This window comes from the organism of the source record quoted next, unplaced genomic scaffold, assembly GCF_019419815.1.
Source record: "Pyrus x bretschneideri cultivar Hongxiangsu unplaced genomic scaffold, Pyrus_bretschneideri_v1 Contig4, whole genome shotgun sequence".
NCBI lineage: Eukaryota > Viridiplantae > Streptophyta > Magnoliopsida > Rosales > Rosaceae > Pyrus > Pyrus x bretschneideri.
This window is the reverse complement of record NW_025999723.1, coordinates 10,156,038-10,182,118: the sequence shown is the minus strand read 5'-3', so window position 1 is coordinate 10,182,118 and position 26,081 is coordinate 10,156,038. Positions and strand designations below refer to the sequence as shown.

General features: G+C 35.6%; 2 protein-coding genes across 2 annotated transcripts; one reads left to right on the top strand and one right to left on the bottom strand.

The window, feature by feature from the left end:
- Positions 1–270: 270 nt before the first annotated feature.
- Positions 271–2,690, top strand: LOC103927209 (cytochrome b5). The gene is given in 5 exon segments (XM_009336109.3): positions 271–432; positions 573–673; positions 2,069–2,135; positions 2,258–2,361; positions 2,363–2,690. Coding segments are annotated over 4 exon segments (402 nt in total). The 5' UTR covers positions 271–432; positions 573–586; the 3' UTR covers positions 2,507–2,690.
- Positions 2,691–20,540: 17,850 nt separating this feature from the next.
- LOC103940181 (cytochrome P450 78A6-like) lies at positions 20,541–22,438 on the bottom strand. Its single transcript, XM_009350262.3, has 2 exons — positions 21,296–22,438; positions 20,541–21,206 (listed from the first exon to the last, which is right to left on the bottom strand). The coding sequence occupies exons 1-2, from the start codon at positions 22,286–22,288 to the stop codon at positions 20,571–20,573; spliced, it is 1,629 nt and encodes a 542-aa protein (XP_009348537.2). The 5' UTR covers positions 22,289–22,438; the 3' UTR covers positions 20,541–20,570.
- Between the last annotated feature and the right edge of the window lie 3,643 nt (positions 22,439–26,081).

Genomic DNA, 26,081 nt, shown 5'->3' with positions numbered 1-26,081 from the left:
AAGTTTAAGAGGCACATAACCAAATTAAGTATATAAGAAAAAATAGAACAAAATCCATAATTCCGAAGCAGTGCTAAAGTTGGTGAGTATTTTGCGAAAATGATATGAAAATTCTTTAAAAAATGAAAAGTTATTAAAAACGTTTCTAAAAGATAGGAGCCAACCAAGCTGGACCAAATTGGAGAGGGTGTAAACTTTGACAAGAGCAATAACATATAGGGCAAATAGAGTTAGTTAAGGATCTTTGGTTGGTGGCCAATTAAAATACCAAGTATGGATCTGGGTTCTCGCTCCACCCAAAGTATATAAAGTGTGTGTGCGCCAGCCACAAGTCTTAAGTCAGAAGGTCTGCATCTCAAGTACAGCTAAGACTTCTGACTACTCAGAGGAGGAGCTGTGCTTCAACCCCTTCACCTTCTTCTTCTGTTCTCTGTAAGTGGATTTGCTCAACCTTTTTAGTTTGTCTATGGATCCAATCTATGTGTTTTTATTTGGTGTTATTTTGTTTGGTTTTTGTTGGGGTTATTTATTTTTTGGTTTGGTGGTGATGGGGTTGACTTTGGGATGAACAGAGGCAGCTGCCGGAATGGGTTCAAAATCTCAACTTTTTCACTACGATGAGGTGGCAAAGCACAACCACAAGAAAGATTGTTGGATCATAATCTCTGGAAAGGTCAGATTTGTGGTTTTTATTACAAAAATTTCCTTTTTGATTGTCCTTCTATTGTTTTTGTATGTAAATCTGTCCTTGTATATGGAATTGTTTCAGTTTCTGGGTTGATTTGTGATTTGTGATTCGTCTTTTGGTTAAAGGCAAAGACTTTTGCTGCAACCCTTTTTGTTTTGTGTTTTAATTATTAAAGGAGTTACTTTTGCATTATCTGCACTGAATGGATGAAAGTTTACAGATCTAATTGAAAGTATACAGCAGAATTCAAGAAATAAAAAGGAAAAAGGGTACATACTAAAATGTTAATTATTGCAAAAATCAATATGGTAGTTACTAGTTACATGGTATTGTTGTGTGAAGGACTGAATTGCACAGTGTGTTTTCTGTGTAGTTGGTCTGTCTGTTTTTTTGATGTTATCAGAATCTAATCACTGAAAAAATGAATAGGATGGGATAGAGGAAAGTGCGTACGGTACTAGTTAGTACCAACGAGGAATTGCGTTGTATGTGGTAAACACGTTCAAGGCAATACAATAAATTAATTTCTTTCACCTATGAGTGCTAAGTTTTTATGAAAAATGCTCAAGATAGTTCATTGGTGTCGCTCTATACTTGCTGGTCTTAAGGTAGTGATGATTAAGTATGTGATTGTATAACTCTGCCCGATTAAGGGAAATGTGTCAGATTGGAAATGGAATTGTAAAAGGCAAATGTAAGATGAGCGATTTGGTTGTTAATTGTTATTATGTATAGTTAGATAGGTAGCATGGTGAGTAGTTGGACTTGAGGCGTAAAGAAAGTTGTTTTTTGTTTTGAATAACTCTTAACTTGCTAATCAGAGAAAACAAATGTAATCTCTGGTGGTATGTGAAACAATTGTAGCACTATATAGGCAACTTTCAGGACTGCAGAACAATGAAAAAACAGTATGTGAAACTTGAACACGCCGAGCTGGGCAGGAGCATCAGCTGATCTTGTTCAAATGGGTATGCAAATGGGAACATTTAAGATCAGCTGCTGCCCCTTCCCAGCTGCTGTAGAACTAAACAGTTTTATAAAGACATTTTCGGTTGTTGGTCAGGAAAGAATTAGCTGGGCCTCCTCACTGTTCAATTTCTGCACTTTTATATTTGTTCCTCAAGGAAGGGGTTCTAAGGATAAGGACACTTGCTTTCAGCAGTGAATATACTGACCGACATACGCTTTTTTATTTGGTTCCTAGCTATGAGGTCCTTCTCTTTGTTGGTATGTTGATCATACACAAAACAACAGATATTTTAGTAAATTCTTCCGTCTGGTAACTTAGATAGTTCACTTTTTTACTTTTAACTTCATCTACTCGCATAAAATTTACCGGCTTCACTAACTATCTAGTATATTTTGAACAACTTACCACAGGTTTATGATGTGACCCCTTTTTTGGAGGATCACCCTGGAGGTGATGAAGTCTTGCTATTAGCAGTTGGTAAGATTGTAGACTTCAGCTAGACAATTTAACTTTTATGTTTCCGACTGTTTTTTCTTTACTAGTTAGAGTATGTGAACGTTTATATGTGGTAATTAGAACTTTGTTTCAACATCTTGCAGAAAAAGATGCAACAGATGACTTTAATGATGTCGGCCACAGTGATTCCGCGAGGGAGCAGATGGAAAAATTCTATGTAGGCAAGGTTGACACGTCCACCATACCAGGCACAGCCAAATTACAAGCTTCCTGCTCAAGCAGCTGCTCAATCTGAACAATCTTCTGGACTTTTGGTAAAACTTTTACAGTTTCTGCTGCCCTTGTTGATCATGGGAGCTGCATTTGCTCTGCAATACTACAATAAAAAGTAGTCTAATTATCCTCCATGCGTATGAACTTTCTTCAGACTGATAATCTATCACTCAAGTCAGAATAACGTAACAACAGAATTTCAGTTACGACTTTGCATTTTTGAACATGTTGTACTACCTTTTTACATATCGTATTTGTGTGTGCTTGGAATTTATTGAGTTGGCGAAGCATTATTTCATCCCATTGCAATGATTTCTTTCAAAATATTTGCTTCTTCACCTGAAATTTAGCCAGTTCAGTGAGTTCGATTGATGGGATAATATTCACCATTACTGCTTTTGTGTTCATGATTTAGTCTTTGGATAGCAGAAAATTTAAGACTTACCAAAATAGCTTTTCCTTATTTGTAACCCATAAGAGGAAAAGTTATTGTGTGGAACTGGAACACGGCCATGTGGTACTAGAACATGCAGATGACTGGCAGTTTCTAGTACTAGAGTGACGCGATAGTTTCTCACAGATGAGCTATACTCGCAGAAAGTTAAGTAACAACTTATAAAGATGAAGATCGTAGTTGCAATAGAATTGTTCGATGGATCCAATATTTATTCCAATCTAAAATCTCTTTTGCGTTTCATATGTGATCTTGGCAACCACATGGAAACACCTAAGACTAGAAACTGAAGATTTGAGTTGTGTGGAATGAAGAACACCATTCACTCGTTCGCATTGACAATTGTGTGTAAACTATTTCAAAATTTCAATGCGGATTAAGCTTGGATCTTGAATAAGGACCTCATATCCTTACTCAATGACTAGTGAGTATCCTTTTTTTCGGTCAATGACTGGTGAGTTTCCATCAATTTGCAAGTGTCATCGAGGTTCCGTCTGTCAATTTTTAATAACAGAGGCGGATTCGAAATTGGGTGCAGAAGGGAGTGCACACCGGCCAATTTGAGAATACTTTAAAAGCAAAAACGTCTTGGATCTTGGAATTCTTTGGTTCGTAATTAGTTTTCTTTAGTTTTTGGGCTTCAGTCTTGGACCAAATAATAGAAGAAAAAAGAGGCTTGAGAATGTCAGATCGCTGATCCGAGTCCACAGATACGCACATTAACCACAGTATTAACTACGGCCGAAGCTCATTCGATTCCCATCTGTCATATTTACGGTGGGATGGGCAAGTTTCCAGAGCATGCCATTAACTTTGACAATGCCTGGCACTGCACATTGATACTAATTATTCTTAAAATTAAGGTCTGGTAGCAGTTATATTGCCTTGGTTGGAAAACGTTTTTGTTCAATGTCGATATGTATTTGTAATGAGTATGACATGTATATTTGCGCCTAACTTCATTGTGGTGGGGTAGTGAATTTTGTCGGGGATTTGTTAAACCGTTGGAAAAATATCCTTGTAAGTATCTCATTGTTTTTTCAAATAGAATATTGTTAGAGTCCAGGAATACGGGCAAATCTCAAAAAAAATAAAAATAAATAAATAGATACGAATACAGACACGAATACGACGACAAATCAAATCTCAAAAAATAAGGATACGGACACGACTAAACATGACGATTAAAATATAATAAATATTACATATTTAAAAATAATACGTACAAATTAACCAACATCTATTATCTTTGCAATAGATAATAGCCAATAAAAAATTCAAAATAGACAAAATCCAATCAAAATATGCAATGCTTACCTGTAAATTTTGGAGTCGAGGAGAAGTCCTGTCCTGCGCTGCTGCAATGCCCAATCAACTAGTTGTTAGATGCTGCGCATAGGATGTGGAACCAAGTGGCTAAGGAACTGAAGAGAGAAAGAGATCTGAAGAGGCGCCAGATTAGAGAGAAAGTGAGGACTGAAGTTAGGTTGAGGTGGAGACTCCTTTTTAGGTTTTAGTTCCAATATTTCTAAATCTGCCTCCAATATGTTTTTTAAATTTACAAAATGTCCCTTGCCATGTCTTGATCATGTTCAAACCATGTCTTGACCATGTCTAAATCATTAACTACAATGCAAGCCATGTCAAGGCGTGTCAAGCGTCCGATACTCTTAACACTTCGGAGTTTTGGAGTGTCTGTGTGACCTAGGAAAAAGGGACTAAAAACGAATTCATTGCCTCAATCTATTATTTATATTTTTACATAAGTAATAGAGAATTTCATTGATCCGAACAAACACGTATGCAGTGCCAAATGGGTACATTTCTTCAATGACCAATCTCTTGATCCGGAGATAAATCTGTGCAAACTCACAAATAAGGAACCCTAACCCTAAACCACAACATAACAACAACCATTAGCGACTGATGCAAATCTGCCATAAAGACGACAAACGTAAAAACCTAGTGCCAGGAGCCATAAAAGCCAACGCAAGAACAAGGTCGCGAATAACTCGCTGCAACGATACAAACACGATGAAACAAAACCAAAGAAAAACCACCTAATTCGAGAATGGAACCATCAATCAGCAAGTCCCCACTACGACAACCCAAATCACAAATATATCCCAAAATCAGATGGCATAACGTGGATCTAGGAAAAAAACTCCAACAAACGTTTGAGGGTTGTATGTAAAAAAGGTGAGAATGGGAAGGAGGCGTTGGGCATCATCAGATAGGTGAAAATGAGAGAAAAAGAAAGAAGAATTGCACCGGAGGCGTGAAGGATGAGGAGGTGTAGATGGAGGCCAATACAAACTCTGGACTATTTAAGAATCACTTTTCCGTCAGATTTGTGTTTCAAATCTAGCTTGATTTGTGGGATATGCTGTGCTCTTGATTAGGGTGGGATTTGATATCATGAATAAGCAAGTTCACCAACCAATTAGAAATTAGCATGTCTTAATATATGGGATAGTACTGATTAGCATAGTAACACTGATGCCATAATATTAACATATGTACCGCCTAAGGGATGGTAGAGTTTTGTAATGATAAGTTGTTCTCTTCATCTCTGACGTTTTCATCAAGTTCCCTTTAAACCAAAAAAGAGAATAGTGAAACTTTGTAATGATAAATTGGTGTGTTACACTCTTTTTTCATCAACCACGTCGAAAGGTCTAACAAAATTTTAAAGAGACTACATAAATACATGCGTACTTTTTTCTTCTTAACATATATATCATTTTGAAGGAAACAAAACAAAAATCCTAAAAACTAAACTTTGAACCCAAAACGCCTCAACTTGAAATCCCAAAATGACGCGATACAATAATTAATCAAGAAAATATACAAGTTGAACTCATGATCAAATTGTACGATCGTAAAGAAAACCAATGTGATTTAGGTACTTATCATAATTAAGGTGATTGATTAAGTTCATGACATGCATGCTAGTTTCTACACCCCTTGCGTTTATCTCATGCACGCATTATTTTTCAAAAAAAAACACACATGAGGTTCAGCGTTCATGCCCCTCATCTATACATTATTTTTTGTTTCCTTCAAAATGATTAACAAATATATCATTTTGAAGGAAACAAAACAAAAACCCTAAAAACTAAACTCTGAACCCAAAACGCCTCAACTCGAAATCTCAAAATGACGCCATACAATAATTAATCAAGAAAATATACAAGTTGAACTCACGATCAAATTGTACGATCGTAAAGAAAACCTATGTGATTTAGGTACTTCTCATAATCATACAACCACCTTATCTTAATTAAGGTGATTGATTAAGTTCATGACATGCATGCTAGTTTCTACACCCCTTGCGTTTATCTCATGCACGCATTATTTTTCAAAAAAAACACACATGAGGTTCAGCGTTCATGCCCCTCATCTATACATTATCCGATGCTATTGTTTGAACCTCATGCAACTGTTCATGTGCAGATTATATGAATATGCATATGATTTGATTTGAACTGAAAGCCTAGTTTTAGTTTTAGTTATTTGGGGAAAATCCTGACACTAGTTTTGTTGATACGCACATAAGTTTGCTATGTGAACAAACCAAGCGTACGACTACGGGCGCCATCTCATACTTTAAGGATTTAGTTTTAGTTTTTAGTTTTATTTTTTAAATTAAAATTTTCGTTTGATAAATACTTTCACTTCAGTTGTCATTTAAAAAATAAAATAAAATAAAGCTAATTACCAAATGAATTTCATTTCTCAGTTTAAAAAAAACTACTGAAAACTAAATAGTTATCGAGCGGTTCTTAACCTTTTTATTTATTTATATATAAACGACATTTTATATTAAATTAATTTAAACTACTACACATGAGGATACAAATTTGAGTACACACTGCTATAGGCTAATTAACTAGTTGTTGTTATTGATTTTAAATGAAAGAAATTCGCATTAAGCTCAGATATAAACAAATGAAATGTTGTCAAATTGTGGATAAAGTATTTTTCATAAAAAGAAAATGGATAAAGTACAATTTGAAATAATAATATGCATATACTTGACTTATTTCTCTCAATTATTGACAAGTGGGGATTTAATTATTGATTAAGGAATGGTAATTAATGGTACCACAAGTGACAAGTCAAACAAGCATCCCATCCCATCCAAAATAGTGATTGGATAAAGACATGAACAGACCCAGAAAACCCATCACATGCATCTTATTTAATTCTTCTTCTTCTTCTTCTTCTTCTTCTTCCTCCTCATCCATACTTAGAAGGCATCCATTTTGTTTTGTTTTTGTTCTGTACAATCCAAGAAATTTTGTTTCTTGTGTTTATCTTTCTTTTTCCAGTCAAAATCAGTGTCTGGGAATTCAGAGCAAGCATTAGCTAGGCGAAGATTCTTGCGGCTATGATTAAATCAATTAATTAAGACTTGTTAACTACTGATTATAATTACAGTAATGTAGTGGTCGAGTGGTCCTTATACTTTTATATGAAGTGAAAGGCTTAGAAATACTGTTTGATAGATCATTGTCGTTGGCTTTATATATATGTTTTCATCAATTGTCTTAACTGCATGAGCAAAATGAACGACAGCAACTTATCAGCTCTTACATAAGGTGTCCCTGTCAAGTTTTGCTTTTGCTCTCGACATTCTCCTGCGTTAAGGCCCCAACCGTCTTAAACATTTAGGTTAAATAGGTAAGGCTAATTGTTACTCATACTGCACGTAATGCTGATAATAGCATATGTTTCGCATCAACATATATAAAGAAGTAGGCTTGAAGTATTTTTATGTCTGGGGTAGAGATTGCTCCATTTGTCTAACATCTTCTTACTCCCACTTTTCGGAAAAATTATTGCGTAATAGAAATAGTTAGAAAACCGTCATGCGCGCGGTATAACTAACTTATTTTATAACACATAATACCATTTCAGTATTATATTGGAACTTGAACAATATATAAAATTTACCTTGTGTTGGAGGATATTATGTCCGTTTACGAATTCGTGATGAATAGGTCATTCATTCCTCAGTTAACTGTTGTAATCATTAGACTAATAATACAATTTCAGTATCATATTGGAATTTGAACAATATATAAAATTTACTGTGTAGCAGGGAATTGACCATTGATACGTCAAATGACTATGTCATTTATTTCTCAAATAATTGTTGTAACCGTTAGACTATTCATTCATGGAAAATTACACAAATACCTCTAATTCATTAAGCAATTGATTCTCCATGTTGAATTAGAGGTATTTGTGCAATTTGTTAGGATAGCCACACCACTATATATATAAAGTCGGCTATGCTTCACATCGTAACACACTAAGAATTTCTCTAATAGAATTTTGTCACACCCTGGACTCGGAGTCAGTAATAAAAACTCGAACCCGAATCCGAAATGTAAGTTAAAAGCTCAATAAATAAAAGGAAATAGAAACGGGTTGGAAAATAAATTCCTCTTATTAAAATAATTCACGATTCTTAAACAAATCTAGAATTCTTTACAACCTACAATAAATAGATGAATAAATATTATATTCTCACATCTAATCCGATCTCATCCTGCCTACCCTCTTGAATGTCTACTTCGTAAACCTACATAACAATAGAGGGATGAGCTTCAACAGCTCAGTAGGGACATAACCTTATCGCAGTAAATTGACAATATTAAGTGTCATGAAATCATATAGCCAAATATCAAACTTTATTGATAACAATGCATGAATACAGTGCAACCTCTTTAGCTACCCCCGTTAATTAATGTAATAAAATACGCGGACATGCATGTCTCATACCATGCATTTTACCACTGCAGTGAAGGTTCAAATGTTCTATTATAGAAACTATAACGCCCCGTCCCGAAAATATTTAATTTCGGGAAATAATTCCAATGATAGGCCCAAAGTAAACTCTTGTTTACATTACTACGAATAATCACTATTTTTTTTTATCTAAATTCCTTAATCCTTGAACATTTATGTAACCATATTTTAGTTACCAAAATAAACGATTAAATCCCTAATTCTTTCTCTTAAAGAACTTCCCAACAAAAGATAAATCTCGATTATATAATTATGAGTTACTCATAAAATCTATAACCAAATTCATTTAGCAAAACATAAGGTAAAATCTATCACCCAATTCCTTTTCTTAGACCAAATTTCAACAAAACATTAATCTGGGTTATTTTAAGGTTGCATCTAACTCCCATTAGACTGCCTACATACCCTTGATTGGGATCAAGTCTTTCGTAGTTCATAATTTATTCTTTTATCCACTTTCGAAAATATTCTAGTAACGGAAATATTCAACATTAGCTTTCACAATCAAATTACATCAAATGGGTACCAATTGCGGTTTTAAAATATCAGAATTTGCATAAAAAGACAGCGTCGGCCCACTAGCCACGCGTTGCCGCGGGTACCAGTTTCCACCGAACGGAAACCCCAATTTTCGACGAGCTCTAAAAATTACCAAATTTTATAGGGTTGTAGAGTTCAATGAGAGGAACAACTTTCATACCTAGGCCGAAGTCCAATTTGGCCGGGAAAAGCCCCAATTTCACTCAATTTCGCAGAACCCTAGAATTTGGGTGTCCACGATTCATCACCTCCGGTACCCTGCCACCCTCAACCAAGGCTTGGAACATGTTCCTGAGTTCACGTGGAGTCCATTGGGGGTAGTGTGGGTAGAGGTTTGCTTCAGATATGGCTAATCGCCACCAAGGAGCTTTGGTGCACCACCGTCGCGGTTCAACTCGAATCGGGGCCTAGCTCCCTTTGTTTTTATGTGGGAATGGAAGAGGAAGGGCCGCTAAGTCAAATGGTAGTGGTGGCGACACTCATCTCGCTGGGAAAACATCAGAATTGGTGTCGAAGGTGAGGGTTCTCCGGGTCCGGTCACGCAGGTCAAATAGAATACCCGTTTCCCTATTTTCCTTCTCCCTCATTTCCCCTTTCCTTTCTTCCTGATTGGCCGATCCCGTTCCTCCTTTCTCTTATCTCTTTCTCATCCCGGCCATCCATCTCTTTCTTTTCTTTTCTTTTCTTTTCATCCTGACCACACACGTGGCATGTCACATGGTTCCAGAAAATTCAGAGGCTTCTAAAGAAGGTTAAAATTACCAAAATGTCCTTAACTTTCCTCGTTCATAACTTAATCGTTATAACTCCGTTTCATGAACAGTTTGCGCCCACACGCTCATGAGATTAAGTTTTAACCAAATGTAATACGATAAAATATATATAAGGATAAAACACGTCCTTGTGTAATTACGTTAACCAAATGGGGGCACTTTTGTCATTTTCTACTTAACGAAAAATTATACGACATAAATAATCAAAAAATCCGGAAGCTGGATTTTACATTTTCCCTATTCGAATTTCATAACCATGAATCTTTATTTTCGATTTTCTCCACATATTCATATACTTAAATTTTTCAGGGTATTACAGAAACTAACTCCCATACAATATCCCAAATTCATAAACACCTTTTGCTAGTCATCTTATCTAATTCATTGATCTCCAGCCCAAATCACCCACATCGACAATTATCTCGTCGATATCCTATTCTAATGTGCACACCGGGCTCGCCTGAAACTGGTTTCACAATGAATAGATTCAACTACACAAAAGATCCTTTCCAACTACCCTCATTTCCCGAATTCCAATCTCAACACTGAAGTTCCAACCACATCTCACAACACGAGTGATGCACAAATAATGTCATTTCATCTTTCACATGTATCACAGTATATTCTCAACAAATAGCATTCCAACAATAATTCCATAACCAATAACAAGTAAACACTTAACTAAAGCAATTAGCCAATTAATATCCCACCATATTAATCAACCAAAAGATCAAGAATATTATAACACTTCATGAAATTTAATAAAATCAATTTCCGTAAAGGTTTGCCGTATTTCCCCTACCTGGATTTCAAAGTTAAAATAAAGATCCATGTCACTACCGAAATAACTAAGCTCCATATACTTAAGCAAGTTGCTTGATCACTCCTAAATCATCATGTATTTCGTCCACCCTATTTCTTTTTTAATCTCTCTCCATATAAACATATATATATATATATATATTAAGTGAACGAGCTCCAGAGCATTATGCATGCTAGCCCATGTTGGAAAGCAAATGGAGTTGATCTCGTATTTATAGGAATATAGGTCGGCTACAAATCGTAATGGCCAAGTAAAAAATACAATAAAATATATAAAGAGGATTGGTTTATCTGATTGGTAAGCAAGAGGTGTCAATCCACATATGAGAGATTAACACGTAAAGGCTAGGTGTTGAATTTATGGGATCAATGCAGGAAATGAAACCATGCATGGCTTAACCAAAAGGTATACATATATAGTGTCACAAATAACTAGGTAAGTAATTAATACAATATTAAAATGGCTAAAAAGGCTCTAGGTCAAAACAGACTGCTAACAATAACATTAATACAAAGTTTAAAAATACGGCATCTCACAATCTATCCTCCTTAAAAAAATTTCGTCCTTGAAATTTATCCAACCTTAATCGTTAAAAACATCCAACCATCAAAGCCTATGTTGATAAGTCAATTAATATAATAATGTAAGTCAATACTAACACTCCCTAAAATTGAATATTAAAACCAGTAAGCTCAAGTCCTCGTATATAAAGATCATCCATCCATCTATCATCGTAGTCGTTCAACTTCAATTAATCTCATTTTTTTTTTTTTCAAAAACGTCAACAGAAACAACCACTCAATATCTTTGAAGTCCATGTCTCAAAAATTGTCTAATTCACCAAATGATTCCGAAGTTGAGTACTAATCTATAAAATCTTCTAAAACTCATCAAATACTTGACCTTATATTCCCCATATTCCTACAACAACATATACTATGAAAAGTATTTCAAATAGTACAAGTTGTGGACTGAAAAGCCAACATACATCTATAATCCAAGTACTTCTCTTGATTTCAAAATATCATCAAGCTTATACAAATTAATAACCAAATGCTACCACAAAAATACATCTTATAACCTTCAACTCTAACCTCATAATATTTCTCTCCAGTAAGTCAAATTTGACAATTCAGCTTATTAATCCTTAATTGATAACTCGTCTTCCCTTGAACTTAGAAACATTCCATTATCATTCCTTTAAGAAATTTCACCATTTGCATTCCTGCAATATCATTCTAATAACATTATAATATTCCCACCAAAGAAAATAAGCTCTTCTTAACTATAGGCATTTTCCACTATCAAAAGGTCGAACTTAATTACTACTCACTTGGGTATATAGCAAAATTACTCATCTTGGCTAATTCTATCATCACATACACAAGAAGTACAAGTCGTATTTCTAATGGCTCAATGGTATACAACATTCAAAATTGTGATCAGTCAGCCCACCATTTTGATTCTATTCCTATCACTCTCCGAAGAAAAGGAAAAAAAATCCAGATAGCAGTAAGGTCTAGGAAACTCTCTTGTCACAAATCACCATTTGCATTGTTATTTCTTAAATAAGCAATATTCACTTTGTATCAAAACACCATTCAAAATCCTTGTCCCACAAGTCTATCAAACTACTATTGTCCACTAAGTCTCAAATATACTCAAGAGAGTTCAACTTAAATTTAATACTCTTCCAAGTATTTTCTATAAATTCGTACATGCATTACTTAAATCTCCAAATCCAAACTTATTAAATCCTCTTTGAAAAGTTACCACTAAATCACATACTAAGAAACTAAAATTTTACAGCAATCTGTCACTTTATGACGTCAATCTGAAACTAATTTCATGATTCCCCTGAACAACCAATATTCCAAGTTATCTCACTATTCTAATCCTCTACTAACCAAGTACTTCAACCGCTTATTAATTTATCAATGACTAAAATCTTACATTCTCCAATAACTTCAACTTATGTACTTCTACTACGAGACTAAATTTCACGTCACATTGGTAACTTTATTTCTTAAACCTTCAAACCCAAAACTCCATAGAGATAATTCATGGTACTGGAGTTCTTCAATTTGAATCGGTAATACACAGACGTCATATATTATTCCTACATAGGGATTACTTTGATCATCCAACTCATAACTCTCAATTCCTTTCATAATGTTCATTAAGATGCCTAGATACTTGTGGTAAAAGAAAGTATATAAAGCTCTTAACTCAGATGATTACTTTCTCCAGTCCTGTGTACTTGTACATATCAATCTCTACAAATCAAAGAGAGAATAAGTACTATGCATGATGACCCTATGTTTTGTATTCCAATTATAAAGCATACCAATTAAACTACTGAAATAAGATCATCCAACTCCAAAAATTCAATGGCTTTACTACATGTCAAAGCCAATAAAATTCTCTAATTGTCTTATTTTCAACACATATAGTTCATATACCTAACTAACATTAAGAACCTCGTCATTTGTTCCCATTATTTCCTCTAGTTCAGTAGTAAGTCTTAACTCCACTTTTCCTTCAACTCAATTCTTCTTCTTCCATTTGAATTCTAACCACAAGACAACTTCAACACAATTCTCATTCCAGTAACTGCATCCCAGTAAAGTAGTAGTCCACGTCCAAATTTAAATAGATCAATCTCCTATTCAATCCTATGAACGTCTGAGTCACTAAATTATGGCACTCCCACCTTCCATTTCTTTATTGTCTTTCACTCTTTCTTTATACATTTATCACCAAGAGTGTATGTATACTTGTGGTTTTCATTCTCTTTTAAAATCCTCAGCTCCTCAATTCTTTTTCTTCTTAAAATTAATAGAAGCTTATCCTCTGACAATTACTCTCTTTCCGTATGGACGATATTATAATACAGTTGCATCTCTTTTCGATCTTAATTTGATTCCCAAAACTCGCCATATCTTCATCAGACTAGTTGACAGACAACCAAAATTCATCCCTCATCTTAGAGCATCTTTCATCATTTCTACCATGTATTCAACCCTAATTATCATTATACAAAGTGTCAACAACATATTTGTATATTTCTTTTGAATTCTTCGACACTGAAACATGTAGAATACCTTTTGCATCAATATAGGTACTTTAAATTCTTATGACCAGCTCCAGAGCATTATGCATGCTAGCCCATGTTGGAAAACAAATGGAGTTGATCTCATATTTATAGGAATATAGGTCAGCTACAAATCGTAATGGCCAAGTAAAAAAATACAATAAAATATATAAAGAGGATTGGTTCATCTGATTGGCAAGCAGGAGGTGTCAATCCATATATGAGAGATTAACACATAAAGGCTAGGTGTTGAATTTATGGGATCAATATTGGTGACACTTCCACCAAGCATATCAAGCTTCTGAGGTGGCAAGCCTAATCACTAGTCCTTACTCTTTGCATGCATGGCTTAACCAAAAGGTATTCATATATAGTGTCACAAATAATTAGGTAAGTAACTAATATAATATTAAAATGGCTAAAAAGGCTCTAGGTCAAAATAGACTGCTAACAATAACATTAATACAAAGCATAAAAATACAGGATCTCACAAATTCTCTCATTCCCTCTCAAATTATTTTCCTCCGCCTGATGCTATCAACACTTTAGGTTGTAATTGATAAAGCAGCAAATAAAGAAGTAGAAGAGATTAACTTATTTGAATTTCTAGCCATATGCATGCCACATGATTGACTCATCCCTATGCTTGCAATTTTTTTCTTCAAGATTGATCACTTGAAACTCCTCAAGTATTGAGCCTCTAAAAGTACTCACACTGATAAATCTAGCAATGGATGATGGAGTGATTGGTTTAAATGTGCTAGCAATATCTCTCACTTGGGTCAATATAGAATGGGCAACAATATAGAAGGTGTTTTTGGCTTAGGGTTATTCTCTCTTTTCTCTGAGGGACAAAAGTGAATGACTTATGCATTAGGGTTGTAAGAAAAACACAAGGGGTATATATAAACCCCTTGCCGCACCCCCTTAGCCACACCTCTTAGGGTTTGGTGGTTTGGGTTTTATCCCACACGCCAACCCTACTTACTTACCCACTTTGGGTTTTTGACTTGGACATATTTTAATTAAATAAAGCCCAATTGATTATTTACTTAAAACCATGTCCAATATGCACAGATAATTAATCTTATATAATTAACATTTAATTATATCATATCATCATCCATATAACATTTCTAGAACTTATCATCTGTGTGTGACCTCTTAGGTTCTAACTAAAGTCGGCAGTGAAATTAATCAATGAATTTATTTATTTATTTTAACAAGAGTGACACCTAGCATCATGTCATGGCTACCCGGACTAGTAAAAGTTTACAATAACTAGTCATGATACTCTGTTGAAGCAATTTATTTCATATCTTGATCAAGATTTATGTGATATGGATTTATTTCAAATCACATGCAGTCATCTATGACCGCCATGGTGCATCTCATGTTGAAGCAATTTGTACAAATAAGCTTGATCAACAATTACTATGGCCAAAGATTTATGAGATAGATCTTCAATATTCAAAGGATATCTCCATATATTGGACAATCACCGAAAGGTGATAGATTTCTTACTGCGCATTCATGTATCTTCATACTCAAACATATGAACCCAAATATCACACTATCGAGCCCTATGATCTCTTTGAGGGACTTAAGGTGAAATCAAAGTTCATATTTACAAATATAAGATAGCTATGATGCCTCAAGTTTACGAACTATTTGCATAGTACAACCAGAAGTTTGTAACGCTTAACATGTGGTAAGCATCCATGCGTTTTAGCTTCTTCGACAGTCAGTGTTCAGTGAACTTGTTCAATAGACAAGCACCTGTATATTCATCACGTGTCCAACATGCGTAGCACGAGACAATGCTAATCTTAATGGGATATACACTAGCTTTCCAAATAGTCAATGGCCATTTGACTTTCCAAATGGTGAGGAACTTAGTTTAAAGACTAAGTGACTGTGGAATACAAGTCTCCTCTGGTATAGAGGATTGAAATGAAGAAGTTCTATTTCAAGTAAGTATATATATACATATACACACACACACTAAAGAAAGCAATAAAAAAATTGTGTTCAACTTCAAAGTAGAAGATGAATTACTCATGAAACTAATCCATTTTCAATCTCTCAATATTGTAGGATTAGAAATGTTTCCTTCCTTTCTAATCCATTTCCTTCACGTTTCATTCCCTTCTAATCCATTTCCTTCACGTTTAATTTTTGTGGGCTTCGTCCTTTGTGGTTGGGTGTGTAATTACTTGTGCTGGACTTTGGATAGTTAAGTTTTGTGTATTAATTGTCTTTGGACCTTTTGTACTCTAGTTTCTATGTGATGAATCTCCAAAAAAAAAATACGAAGGGAAATGAGAAAGGGACCAGTTCTTTTTGTATATCATGTTATCGACAATAATCAGCAGTCACCGTACTGGTGACGCCTTCTTAACCTATGGCTTCGCACCAGCTGATGCTTTACGTGAATAAATAATTCATTAGCTTACGCATATTTTCATGAAAAATACTAATTATTCTGGTTTAATTAGTTAAGTTAATTAATTTGACACATAGTTGACGTGAATAGAACAAAATACATGTCTGTTTCACACTTGCCAACGAAATTTGATTAGCCTCCCGATCCCTGATTGATTTCAAGTATAACATTAAGGTAGTAATCTCGAGGTCAATAACCCTATTACGTTGCTAAAATTATGGCAAATTGAAGGGTCTAGGTCAAGTATATGAAAGCACATACGTTGCATGGTAAACAATGTTTAAACAAGTGACAAAAGTTGGATTTAATTTTAACAGCAGTTAACTTGCAGTATGAGAGAGTAGTCAAATTTCTATTAACTTATGCAAGAAATCTTGATAATTTAATACGGGACATTCACTTCACATTCTTGCATCAAAATCCTGTTCGACTTTATTTATGAATAGTTCAGTTAGCTTAATTCATCGTATTAAAAATATGTGCGGTATGAAAGGTCTGTCCACACGCTAAAAGAGATTAGTTACCAAATGACGAGAATAATGATATACAAACAATATACTATGTTTCACCAAATAAATAAAACGTTAAATGTGCAGTTGATAATCCAACAATAATTTTTTTTATAAAAATAAATGAAGATAAAAGCGAGCAAGGTAACACTTGGATTGACGGGTACAGATCAACATGGTGACTAAGTTGAATATTTGAGGCTTTTTAGCTAAACTGGTCCTTGAGATTCGCATAACACATCACTTTGGTTCCTGAGATTGAAAATCAATAGAAATGGTCCCTGAGATTGTCCACCATCCATTATTTTGGTCATTCCATTAAAAACTCCGTTAAGTGTCCTGGAGCTCTTAGACGGAAGTTTGGGCAATTTTCAAAGCTTCGTAACTCAATCGTTTTTTAACCAAATTCGACCCATAATATATCAAAATGAAGATAGGAAAGTGTAGAACAAGATTATATCCATTTGGAAGCCCAATGGCTGCCAGAGATGGTCGGAAAATAGCTTGAAAGGTGACTGGTCCGCAGGAAAACTGGAAAACTCGCCGGAAACTGGGTAAATTTTAAACATTCACAACTTCTTCAATACTCAACGAAATCGAGTGATTTAAAAACAAAAATCATACTTCTCAATGAGACAAAGAGAATGGTACCTTTCTTGAAGGCTAATTTGCCATGGTTTGGCCGAAAATGGCTCGAAAGTGGCTAATCTAAGACCAAGACAGCCACTTTCGAGCCGTTTTCCGGCCAAACCACATTGAGTTAGCCATCAATAAAGGTACAATTCTCTTCATATCGTCGAGATGTATGATTTTCGTTTTTGATTCACTCAATTTAGTTGAGTATTGAAGGAGTTATGAACGTTTAAAGTTTACCTAGTTTTCGACGAGTTTTCCAGTTTTCTCGAGGACCAATCACCTTTCAGGCTATTTTCCAGCTATCTCTGGCAACCATTGGGCTTCCATATAGGTATAGTCTTGTTTTACACTTTCCTATCTTCATTTTGATACATTATGGGTCGAATTTGGTTAAGAACGATTGAGTTACGAATCTTTGAAAATTGCCTAAACTTCCGGCCAAGAGCTCCGGACACTTAACGGAATTTTTAATAGAAAGACCAAAATAATGGATGGTGGACAATCTCATGGACCGTTTCTATTGATTTTCAATCTCATGGACCAAAGTGAAGTATTATACAAATCTCAGGGACTATTTTGACTAAAAAACCAATATTTGATTATTGTTTCCAAATAAGTTGGAACATTTACATTTTAAGGGGTTTGGAGCGTTGTGTGTCCAGCCACCATTGATGGGCCCAGTCCACATCATGATAGACATGCTTGTTTGGACAAAGGTGAACCCGTAGATCAAGCTGTCTACCTCCATTAGAGGCCGGAGGATTTGTTTAATAGTATGATCAAAAGCAGATCTTATTCATCACGAAATGCTTTTTCAGGTAGAAAAATTTTCAGGCCAGGGAGAGACGTTTGCTCATAACAATTAACAGGTAAAGGCTTGCTGCTTGTGGTAGAAATCAAAGAAGGTCTGGTACTCTATGTAATCATGTACTCATCTTGCCTATTTTATTATAGGCTGCTCTTTGGTTGTATGTACAGTTGAGACTGAATCTAATGCTAGTGAAGTAAGAGACTTTGCATGCGTATGATTATAAAGAGTTGGATGACGGACTCTTTGTATTGTCAATTGATTTATAAAATCTCAATTTCTTCCATGGTATACATTGTTAGTCTAATTAATTTCTAAGCCATAAGTCGTGACAAACGGATTTGTAGTTCCATTAGACGTTCACTTGTAAACCCAATGTCTTATGTTTTAACCCAACTTCCTTAATATATTGCTTGTATGAGAAAAAGAAGACACGGTGTCTTGACATGTCATGTGCATGTGGATGAGAGGAAGATTTATGAATCGTTATATTGTCCGTCAATTGAACATATATGTCCCCAATTGTAAGAGTCAAAATAGCTGAAAGGGTTGTGGTCCTGTGGACAACAAAAGCCACATCATTTTAAGGTAAAAAAATTATATAGCCCGGTATGCAGAGGCAGCCCCAGTGCATGCCTACCTCTCACACACATATATACATAGAAAAGAAAATTAAGGGTCATTATCATTCTTTGATTGTGATTTAATTAATTAATTGTTGTTTGAGTGTTGACTCATTCACCGAATAAAGTCACCAGTCCTCATAAATGAACATTTCTGAGAAAATATATACAATAATCCATTGATTTCGAACTATATGATGGTTGAGTCTTTAGTAGAAAGGGCAAGAGTTAAGGGCTAGAGGCTTTAGTTGGCCTCTCAAAATACCATTATTCATGAGATTTAGCCCTTTTAAAATTTTGTTTTTTCAATAGTATGAGAGGTAATGAGCTAAAAAGTGTTAGGTGATTAGTTTTCATTGGCTACCAATTTTTTTTTACGGTCATCTCTAACCGAAAGGGCTAAACATAGCCTTGTATAGAATTATAATCCTGCAAAAAAAAAATTTAAATGAACAATGTCAGGCAATACTCATATACCATCTTCAACAAAATGGATTAAACATAGTCCCCTCAATAATTTATTAGTTTAAGTTTATATTTTAAATATGTTGGTTAATTTAATTAAATTACTGTTGAATGCTTTCAAATCTAGCCGTTGAATTTAATGCAATTATTGCAACTGATGAGCTGGACCTCAAAAAGGGGATAAGAATGGGTGCACATTTGCCCAGCTTATGCCTTTAGTCAAATAATGGCCTAGTGAGCTCCATAGAATTATAGCATAGTCATCGGTTGGAGATGAGTTTTTGGACAAATCAGATCATTTTTTTTTATACTTTTAATTAGACTTTTAGCCCTCTTCATTGAAAAATTTCCTAGTTGATCCTTGAAGAGCCTTGGGTAAGAACCAAGACTAAACTGGCCCCTTGGGGAGCCATGGGTTATTTTACCCTAGACTTGATATGTCTCATTAGAAATTGAATTTTTTTCATTTGAGGCTAAATAACACTTTTGCATAAGCTAGTTTGCATGTATTAGATATGCTCGAAGAAATACCAATTAGGTTTCAACTTTAGAAATAGTCTCTTTGAACCAAGTTCTTCCACTAACGTAACCATTGTTTGAATATCATTTTATTTGCTAGTAATAGAAAGAAATTGTTGTTAGTTTCACATTTTCTAACTCTTTCTCTTAGAATGAGAATGAGATGTGACGCTTTTATAATATTGTTAGATATGTCAATATGTAAAACTAAGCGATTGGTTTCGAACTATATAGCGTTTGAGGCTTAAAAAAATACCAATTAGGTTTTGAACTCTAGAAATAGTCTCTTTGAACCACGGTTTTCCATGATCAAATGTTTGAATATCATTATATATTTGCTTCTAATAGAAGTTAGCTTCACATATTTAGAACTCTCTCTCATGAGACATGAAGCTCTTGTAATATTTTAAGATATGTCATGTCGACAATGAATGACTACTTTGTTCAGTTTAAATTACCAAATGCTCGAATGCATGCATGTAAAATTGTAAATGCAGGTCTTTAGGAAACTAAAACTTGTATGATTTCCACCATTACTTACATAAGATTTAAGGTACCTTGGCATCCAAGATAGTGACAGACTTAGACACAAGTCGAAAGATGTGAAGGGTATATGCTTTTACATGCATGCATTTTTGCTTGCTTTTTTTTTTTTTCCGCTACTACTAAAACCTTAGTGAGCTATGGTTACCCTACTACACCTTGGGCGCACTTTAGCAACCAGAGGGCTAGCCATCTCACATGACAGCCTTAGAACCTCCGATAAGTCCACGGTATTCCCATCCGACGGTTGCCACTCATACTCGTGTAAAAGCAACGCCACCCAAAACGTCACAGTGGTCAATCCTAGAGCCTTTCCTGGGCAAGTCCGCCTACCCGACCCAAACGGCGCAAGTCTAAGATCCGACCCGAAAACCGAAAACTCATGTTCTCCCTCCTGAGCCACAAACCTCTCGGGCTTAAACTCTAGTGGGTCCGGCCAAAACTCCGGGTCCCGAGAGATTGCCCACATATTCACCATGGCTGTGGTCCCTGCGGGCACATGATATCCATCAATTATTGTATCAGTGATCGCCAGACGGGCCCAAGATAAAAGTGGGCCTGGTGGGTGCATCCTCAAGACCTCCTTCACCACAGCCGTTAGATACACCAGCTGGGAGATATCTGTCTCCTCGACGGCTCGCGACCTTCCAACCACTTTATCTAGCTCGTCGTGGATCGTCGATTGAACAATAGGGTGCAGCACCATCCTTGCCAGAATCCACTCGATCAGAACCGCCACGGTGTCCGTCCCTCTAAATATCATTTCCTATACAACAAACGACGCCGTTTAGAATACGAGAAGACTTTTTTAAAATCCGAGTAAATATCTGGAGAGAGCGGTTTTTAAATTCTTACCCAAAGGACGGCGATCAAATCGGTGTCGGACAACTTATCGGTTCCTTGGAGGGAAAGAAGAACGTCGACAAAGTCAGGGGCCTTTTCATCTTTTTTGGATTTCAGACCGGTTCGGTGCTCGGAAATAATTCTTGAGACGAAACGGTTCACTTTGGGGACGAGATTGGAGCATCTGAACCGGATTTTCTGGGCATCAAAATCGGCCAACCAGGGAAGATGATCGGACCAATTTAACATACCCAACAAATCGTAGCCTTCGTCTACCAACCCTTTGAGCTCTTCGACTTCACTGTCCACGGCGGCGCCGACTTCGAGCTCGTACTTCCTGCCAAAAACAGAGCACATCATGTTGTTCAGCGACGCCCGCTTGATCACGTTACGAACGGCCAATTTCTCCTCGTGGCTCCCGAACATTGCCGCCATTTGAGAAGCTATGTCCCTCCTCTGGGCCTCGGAGGCCTTGATTTGCTTGGGGGAGAAGAGGTGGGCGGCGGAGATACGCCTGAGGGCCCGCCAGTAGACGCCGTTGGGGGCGAACCCGATGGCCCGGTTGAACATGAGGGAGTAGGCGGATTCCTTGACGGGGCGGTCGGCGAAGACGGAGCTGTTGAGGATTTCTCTGGCGACGTCGGGGTGGCACGTGACGACGACTCTGGTTTGGCCGAGGCTGAAGGCCATGAGGCGCATGGCATGGAGGGATTGGGCAGCGGAGGCGATTTTACGATGGGCCAGGGAGGTCATTAGGGACATGCTGCCTATGAGAGGCAGGCCTCTGGGCCCCGGAATTGTGGGCCTTTTGGAAAAGGGACCGATTATTTTGATGCTGCAGCCCCAGGCTGGGCCTCCCGGGTGAGACCAGTAAATTAGGGAGATGAGAAGCCATGTGAGGGAAACGATGAGAAGCGTGCATGCAATGCTTTCGGGAGAGAAGGCTCTGCATTTGGCGGCCAGGGGAAATACCCATAGCCTTTCTATCTCTAACTCTGTTTTCATGGCGACTAGTAGTCTGAGAGAGAGAGAGAGAGTAGGGTTGGCTTCCTTTTGCAGTGAGAAAAAAAGAAGGAAAGGAGGCGTAGCTTTTGAGTTTGAACCAAACACCGGCTGATGGCGGGTATATATAGGGGAAGGTATGGTGCATATTTTTGTGTGGCTTTGAAGTATGAATTTCTGTTTTTTTATTAGATACAATGATATTCTACTACAAACAAATTACCTAATGGGTTCACCATAACTAAGTTTTGGTCTCGACACAGATATCAAACTTTCTCGTTATCGTACATTTTAATCAAACCTGAAATCTCTCACTTAATATTTCTAAATTTTCTACTAGTTGATTTTTACGATAAAATCTTAAGAACTTTTATTTGAACCCATATAACCTCACTCGGCATCTAATTTAAACATTAAATGTGAAATGTATTTTTTACCCAATTGTGTAATCATGATTTAGGTTCAATCATGAAAAAATGACCAGAACTAAAAGAGAGATACGAGAACACTCTTGTATTTGTGGAAGAAAATAATAAACAAGTTAGTTTTTTATTGCTAAAGAAAAGTGGAAAAATGTAATACCCAAATTTTTATTAATAGAAAACTGAAAAAAAAAGTTATATATATATATATATATATATATATATATATTAAGTATAACCGTGGCTTGATTGTGGTCACGGACTCACGGGTAGGGAGAAATTCTTCAGAGCCTCTTAGGGCCCGAAAGAAGTAGATAACCGTGGCTTACCACCAGTTGTCCTTTTTTTTTAATATATATAAGCTCCACTTAATCAATTGTAATAAAGAAGTCATATGATGATGATTTTTCTTTTCAATTAAATTTTTTTTACTAAAAATTTATACACACTCCCAACACCCCCTTTGTGTAGAGGGTGATGGAGACTCCATCCAAATCAAGTGTTCTAGTGTTGCCAGCATCCTTCTGTCATCCTCCTGTAAACTCAAATGATAAATTAGTTCTCACCAATTCTTATTAAGTTTGATTTCGGTTTCTATTTCTATTAAATCATGAAGAATCGAAAGGAAAGAACGCCTATCTATTGGAAGGAGGGAACGTACGCCTTGATTTTGAGATTTTATTTTTTAAATGGGTGTAAGATAAATGTACATATTGAATTGGATTCTCTCCCCTCCTCTCACTTTCTCTTTTTTTTTTTTCTTTCACTTATTATAAAAAATTAATATAAGATGTTAACATGATTAACCGTGACTGTTCAAATAAGAAAGGAGAGAAAATGAAAGAAAAAAAGAGGGGAGAGAATCCTAATCCCGCTCTATGACCTGGCCAGGTTTTGTACCGTTGACTGAAAATACAAAAAGAGCAACCAAGTGGAAGGCGTTCGTACAGAAAAGCCAAACTGAACTGCAATTGGCGTGTTTGGCAGCAAAAACAAAAATAAAATGCAAATTGGGTTGTGTTTGGCTCCTTTTCTGCTTGTTAATTTGAGTTCAATTTCTTAAAAGAAACAAGATCTTTTTTTTTTTTTCCTAGATGTTAGAGTTTGTTTGAAAGTAATTTTAAAATAGTTAAAAATGCTTTAGGTGAAAATATTTTTAAAATCAATCTTTAATAAATATACAAGTAAAACTTGCAAAAGCACTTGAAGTGCTTTATGCAAGAAGCATGAGTTAGGTGCTTCTTGCAGAAAACACACTGCAAATGCTTATGAAATTCAAAAATCATTTAAAAACTTTTTTAATTATTTTAAAAGCACTCATTTAGTTCGTAATCTTTTTATCCCTTGCTTTTACTTTTGGGGAAATTGCCCAACAATTGTTTGCATAGACCTTTTTTACCCCATGGAGAAATTGCCTAACAATCATAAATTTTTTTATTTTTTTTTTTAAAAAAGCTGGAAAAACATTAAACAATAATGAACCCTTAAAATACCAATTAAATCTAATATAATCCACCAGAAATTTCTCAAATAATTTTAAAATGAAACAACAGTTTCGCGTCAATTTAAAAGGACAAATAAAAAAACACATGTGCTGAAATTTACTTGGACATGAAAAGTCTGTCGTAGAAGGTGTTGGAGGGGCCTCGACAATAAAGCATGGCAGTCGCAGTTTCAGGTTCCCCGCCCGGACACGTGGTGGCGTTTGGTGCGTTGTTGGGTAATACCAATGAGTAATTCTATGAAGATTAAATTTATACATAAAATGACATGAAAATTGATGATTGATTTATTACTTAAGTATTGATAAACGTGTTCATTCTTATTGGTGACGCATCATTTGATTTGCAAATTTAATCTTTCTAACATTACATTTTTATAAGACACACATTAATGCTCATGCACTCGAGAAAAACTCTAGGCTATGACGGATGCATGCACTCGGTGGCTCATGCACAATTTCTCTTCTGGTCTGATGCAGTGTTCTGTGCGGAATTGTGAAAAGATCGATCAACTGAGATATAATAATATCTGGATTATTTTATGGGGGCTGTTTTTGTTGACACGTGGCTAGTGCATACGGTAGCCATGAGTAGGCCTGGCAAACAGGTCGTGTCTGTTGTGTTCGTGTCGTTTTCGTGTAACACCTGTTATCTTAACGAGTCATGTCATGTCACACCCGTTATCTTAACGGGTCCTTAACATGTCGGGTCACTTTACCCAACGGGTAAAGTGACCCGGCCCATTATGATCCGTTAAGAAAAAAAAATAAAAATATATATATATATTTTTTTTTAATTTGCACATACCACACATTGCCGCATAAATATTACTTCAAAACATTAAAACATTTATCGTTTAAGTACTATATCTACACTATTAAAACATTTGTCGTTTAAGTACTATAAGAGCCTAATAAAAAAAATTAATACATACACTACTAATCTATTACAAATATTAAATGTGCAAGGATATGCAAAATGAAAGAGTTTTTGTTTTCAAGGTTGTAAGTCTTTCTCAAAAGTTTAAGCCTCCATTTACAAAATCTTAAATTTACATCGATCATCATGAAATTGTATTGGAACTTTGGCTTGATCTATTGCCTTCAAGAGTTATGTTGATGATGTTTTCAGTAAAGTTTTTCACGTCAGAACTCTCTTCCGCATAAACTAAGTATAGAAAAACCAAACATTAAAAATCATTCAAATTATGAGAAGTTTACCAAAATAATTATGAGAAGAAATAAAATAATAGTACTTTACCATATAAAAATATATTACCTCCTTTTCCAAATAGCCAATCTCGTGTGCACAACAAAGCTTAAACTGTTTCTGGTAACAATGGACGGCTAAGATTAAATCTCAGCCGATCCAATGATAATCAAAATTTTAAATTTAATAAAAATATATATACAATTATGAAATGGACGGCTGAGATTAATCCAATGGTCATCAAATTTTTAAATTAAATTTAATATATATAATTATATTATATAATTATTATAGTTTTTAGGTATAAAATTGTTAAATTAATGTATATAATTATTATAGTTGATTCATACTTGTATTAAGTATATAACATAAGATTTTGTGATATCCACATCCACTAGTGTAAATATTTTAAATTGAAGATCGAATTCATTCTTTGTATTCATATAGGGTCAAGAGTGTAGCTGTAAAAAATCATCAAAATCGGAGTTAAAATAACTGTTAAATCGTGATTTTTCATTTATAACTGTCACATCCCGGCCCGGGCGAGACCACTTCTCGGGCCCAACTCCACCGTAGCACTATATTGTCCACTTTGGGCCCCCAGCACACCTGCATGGTTTTGTTTCTGAGAACTCACACGAGAACTTCCCGATGGGTCACCCA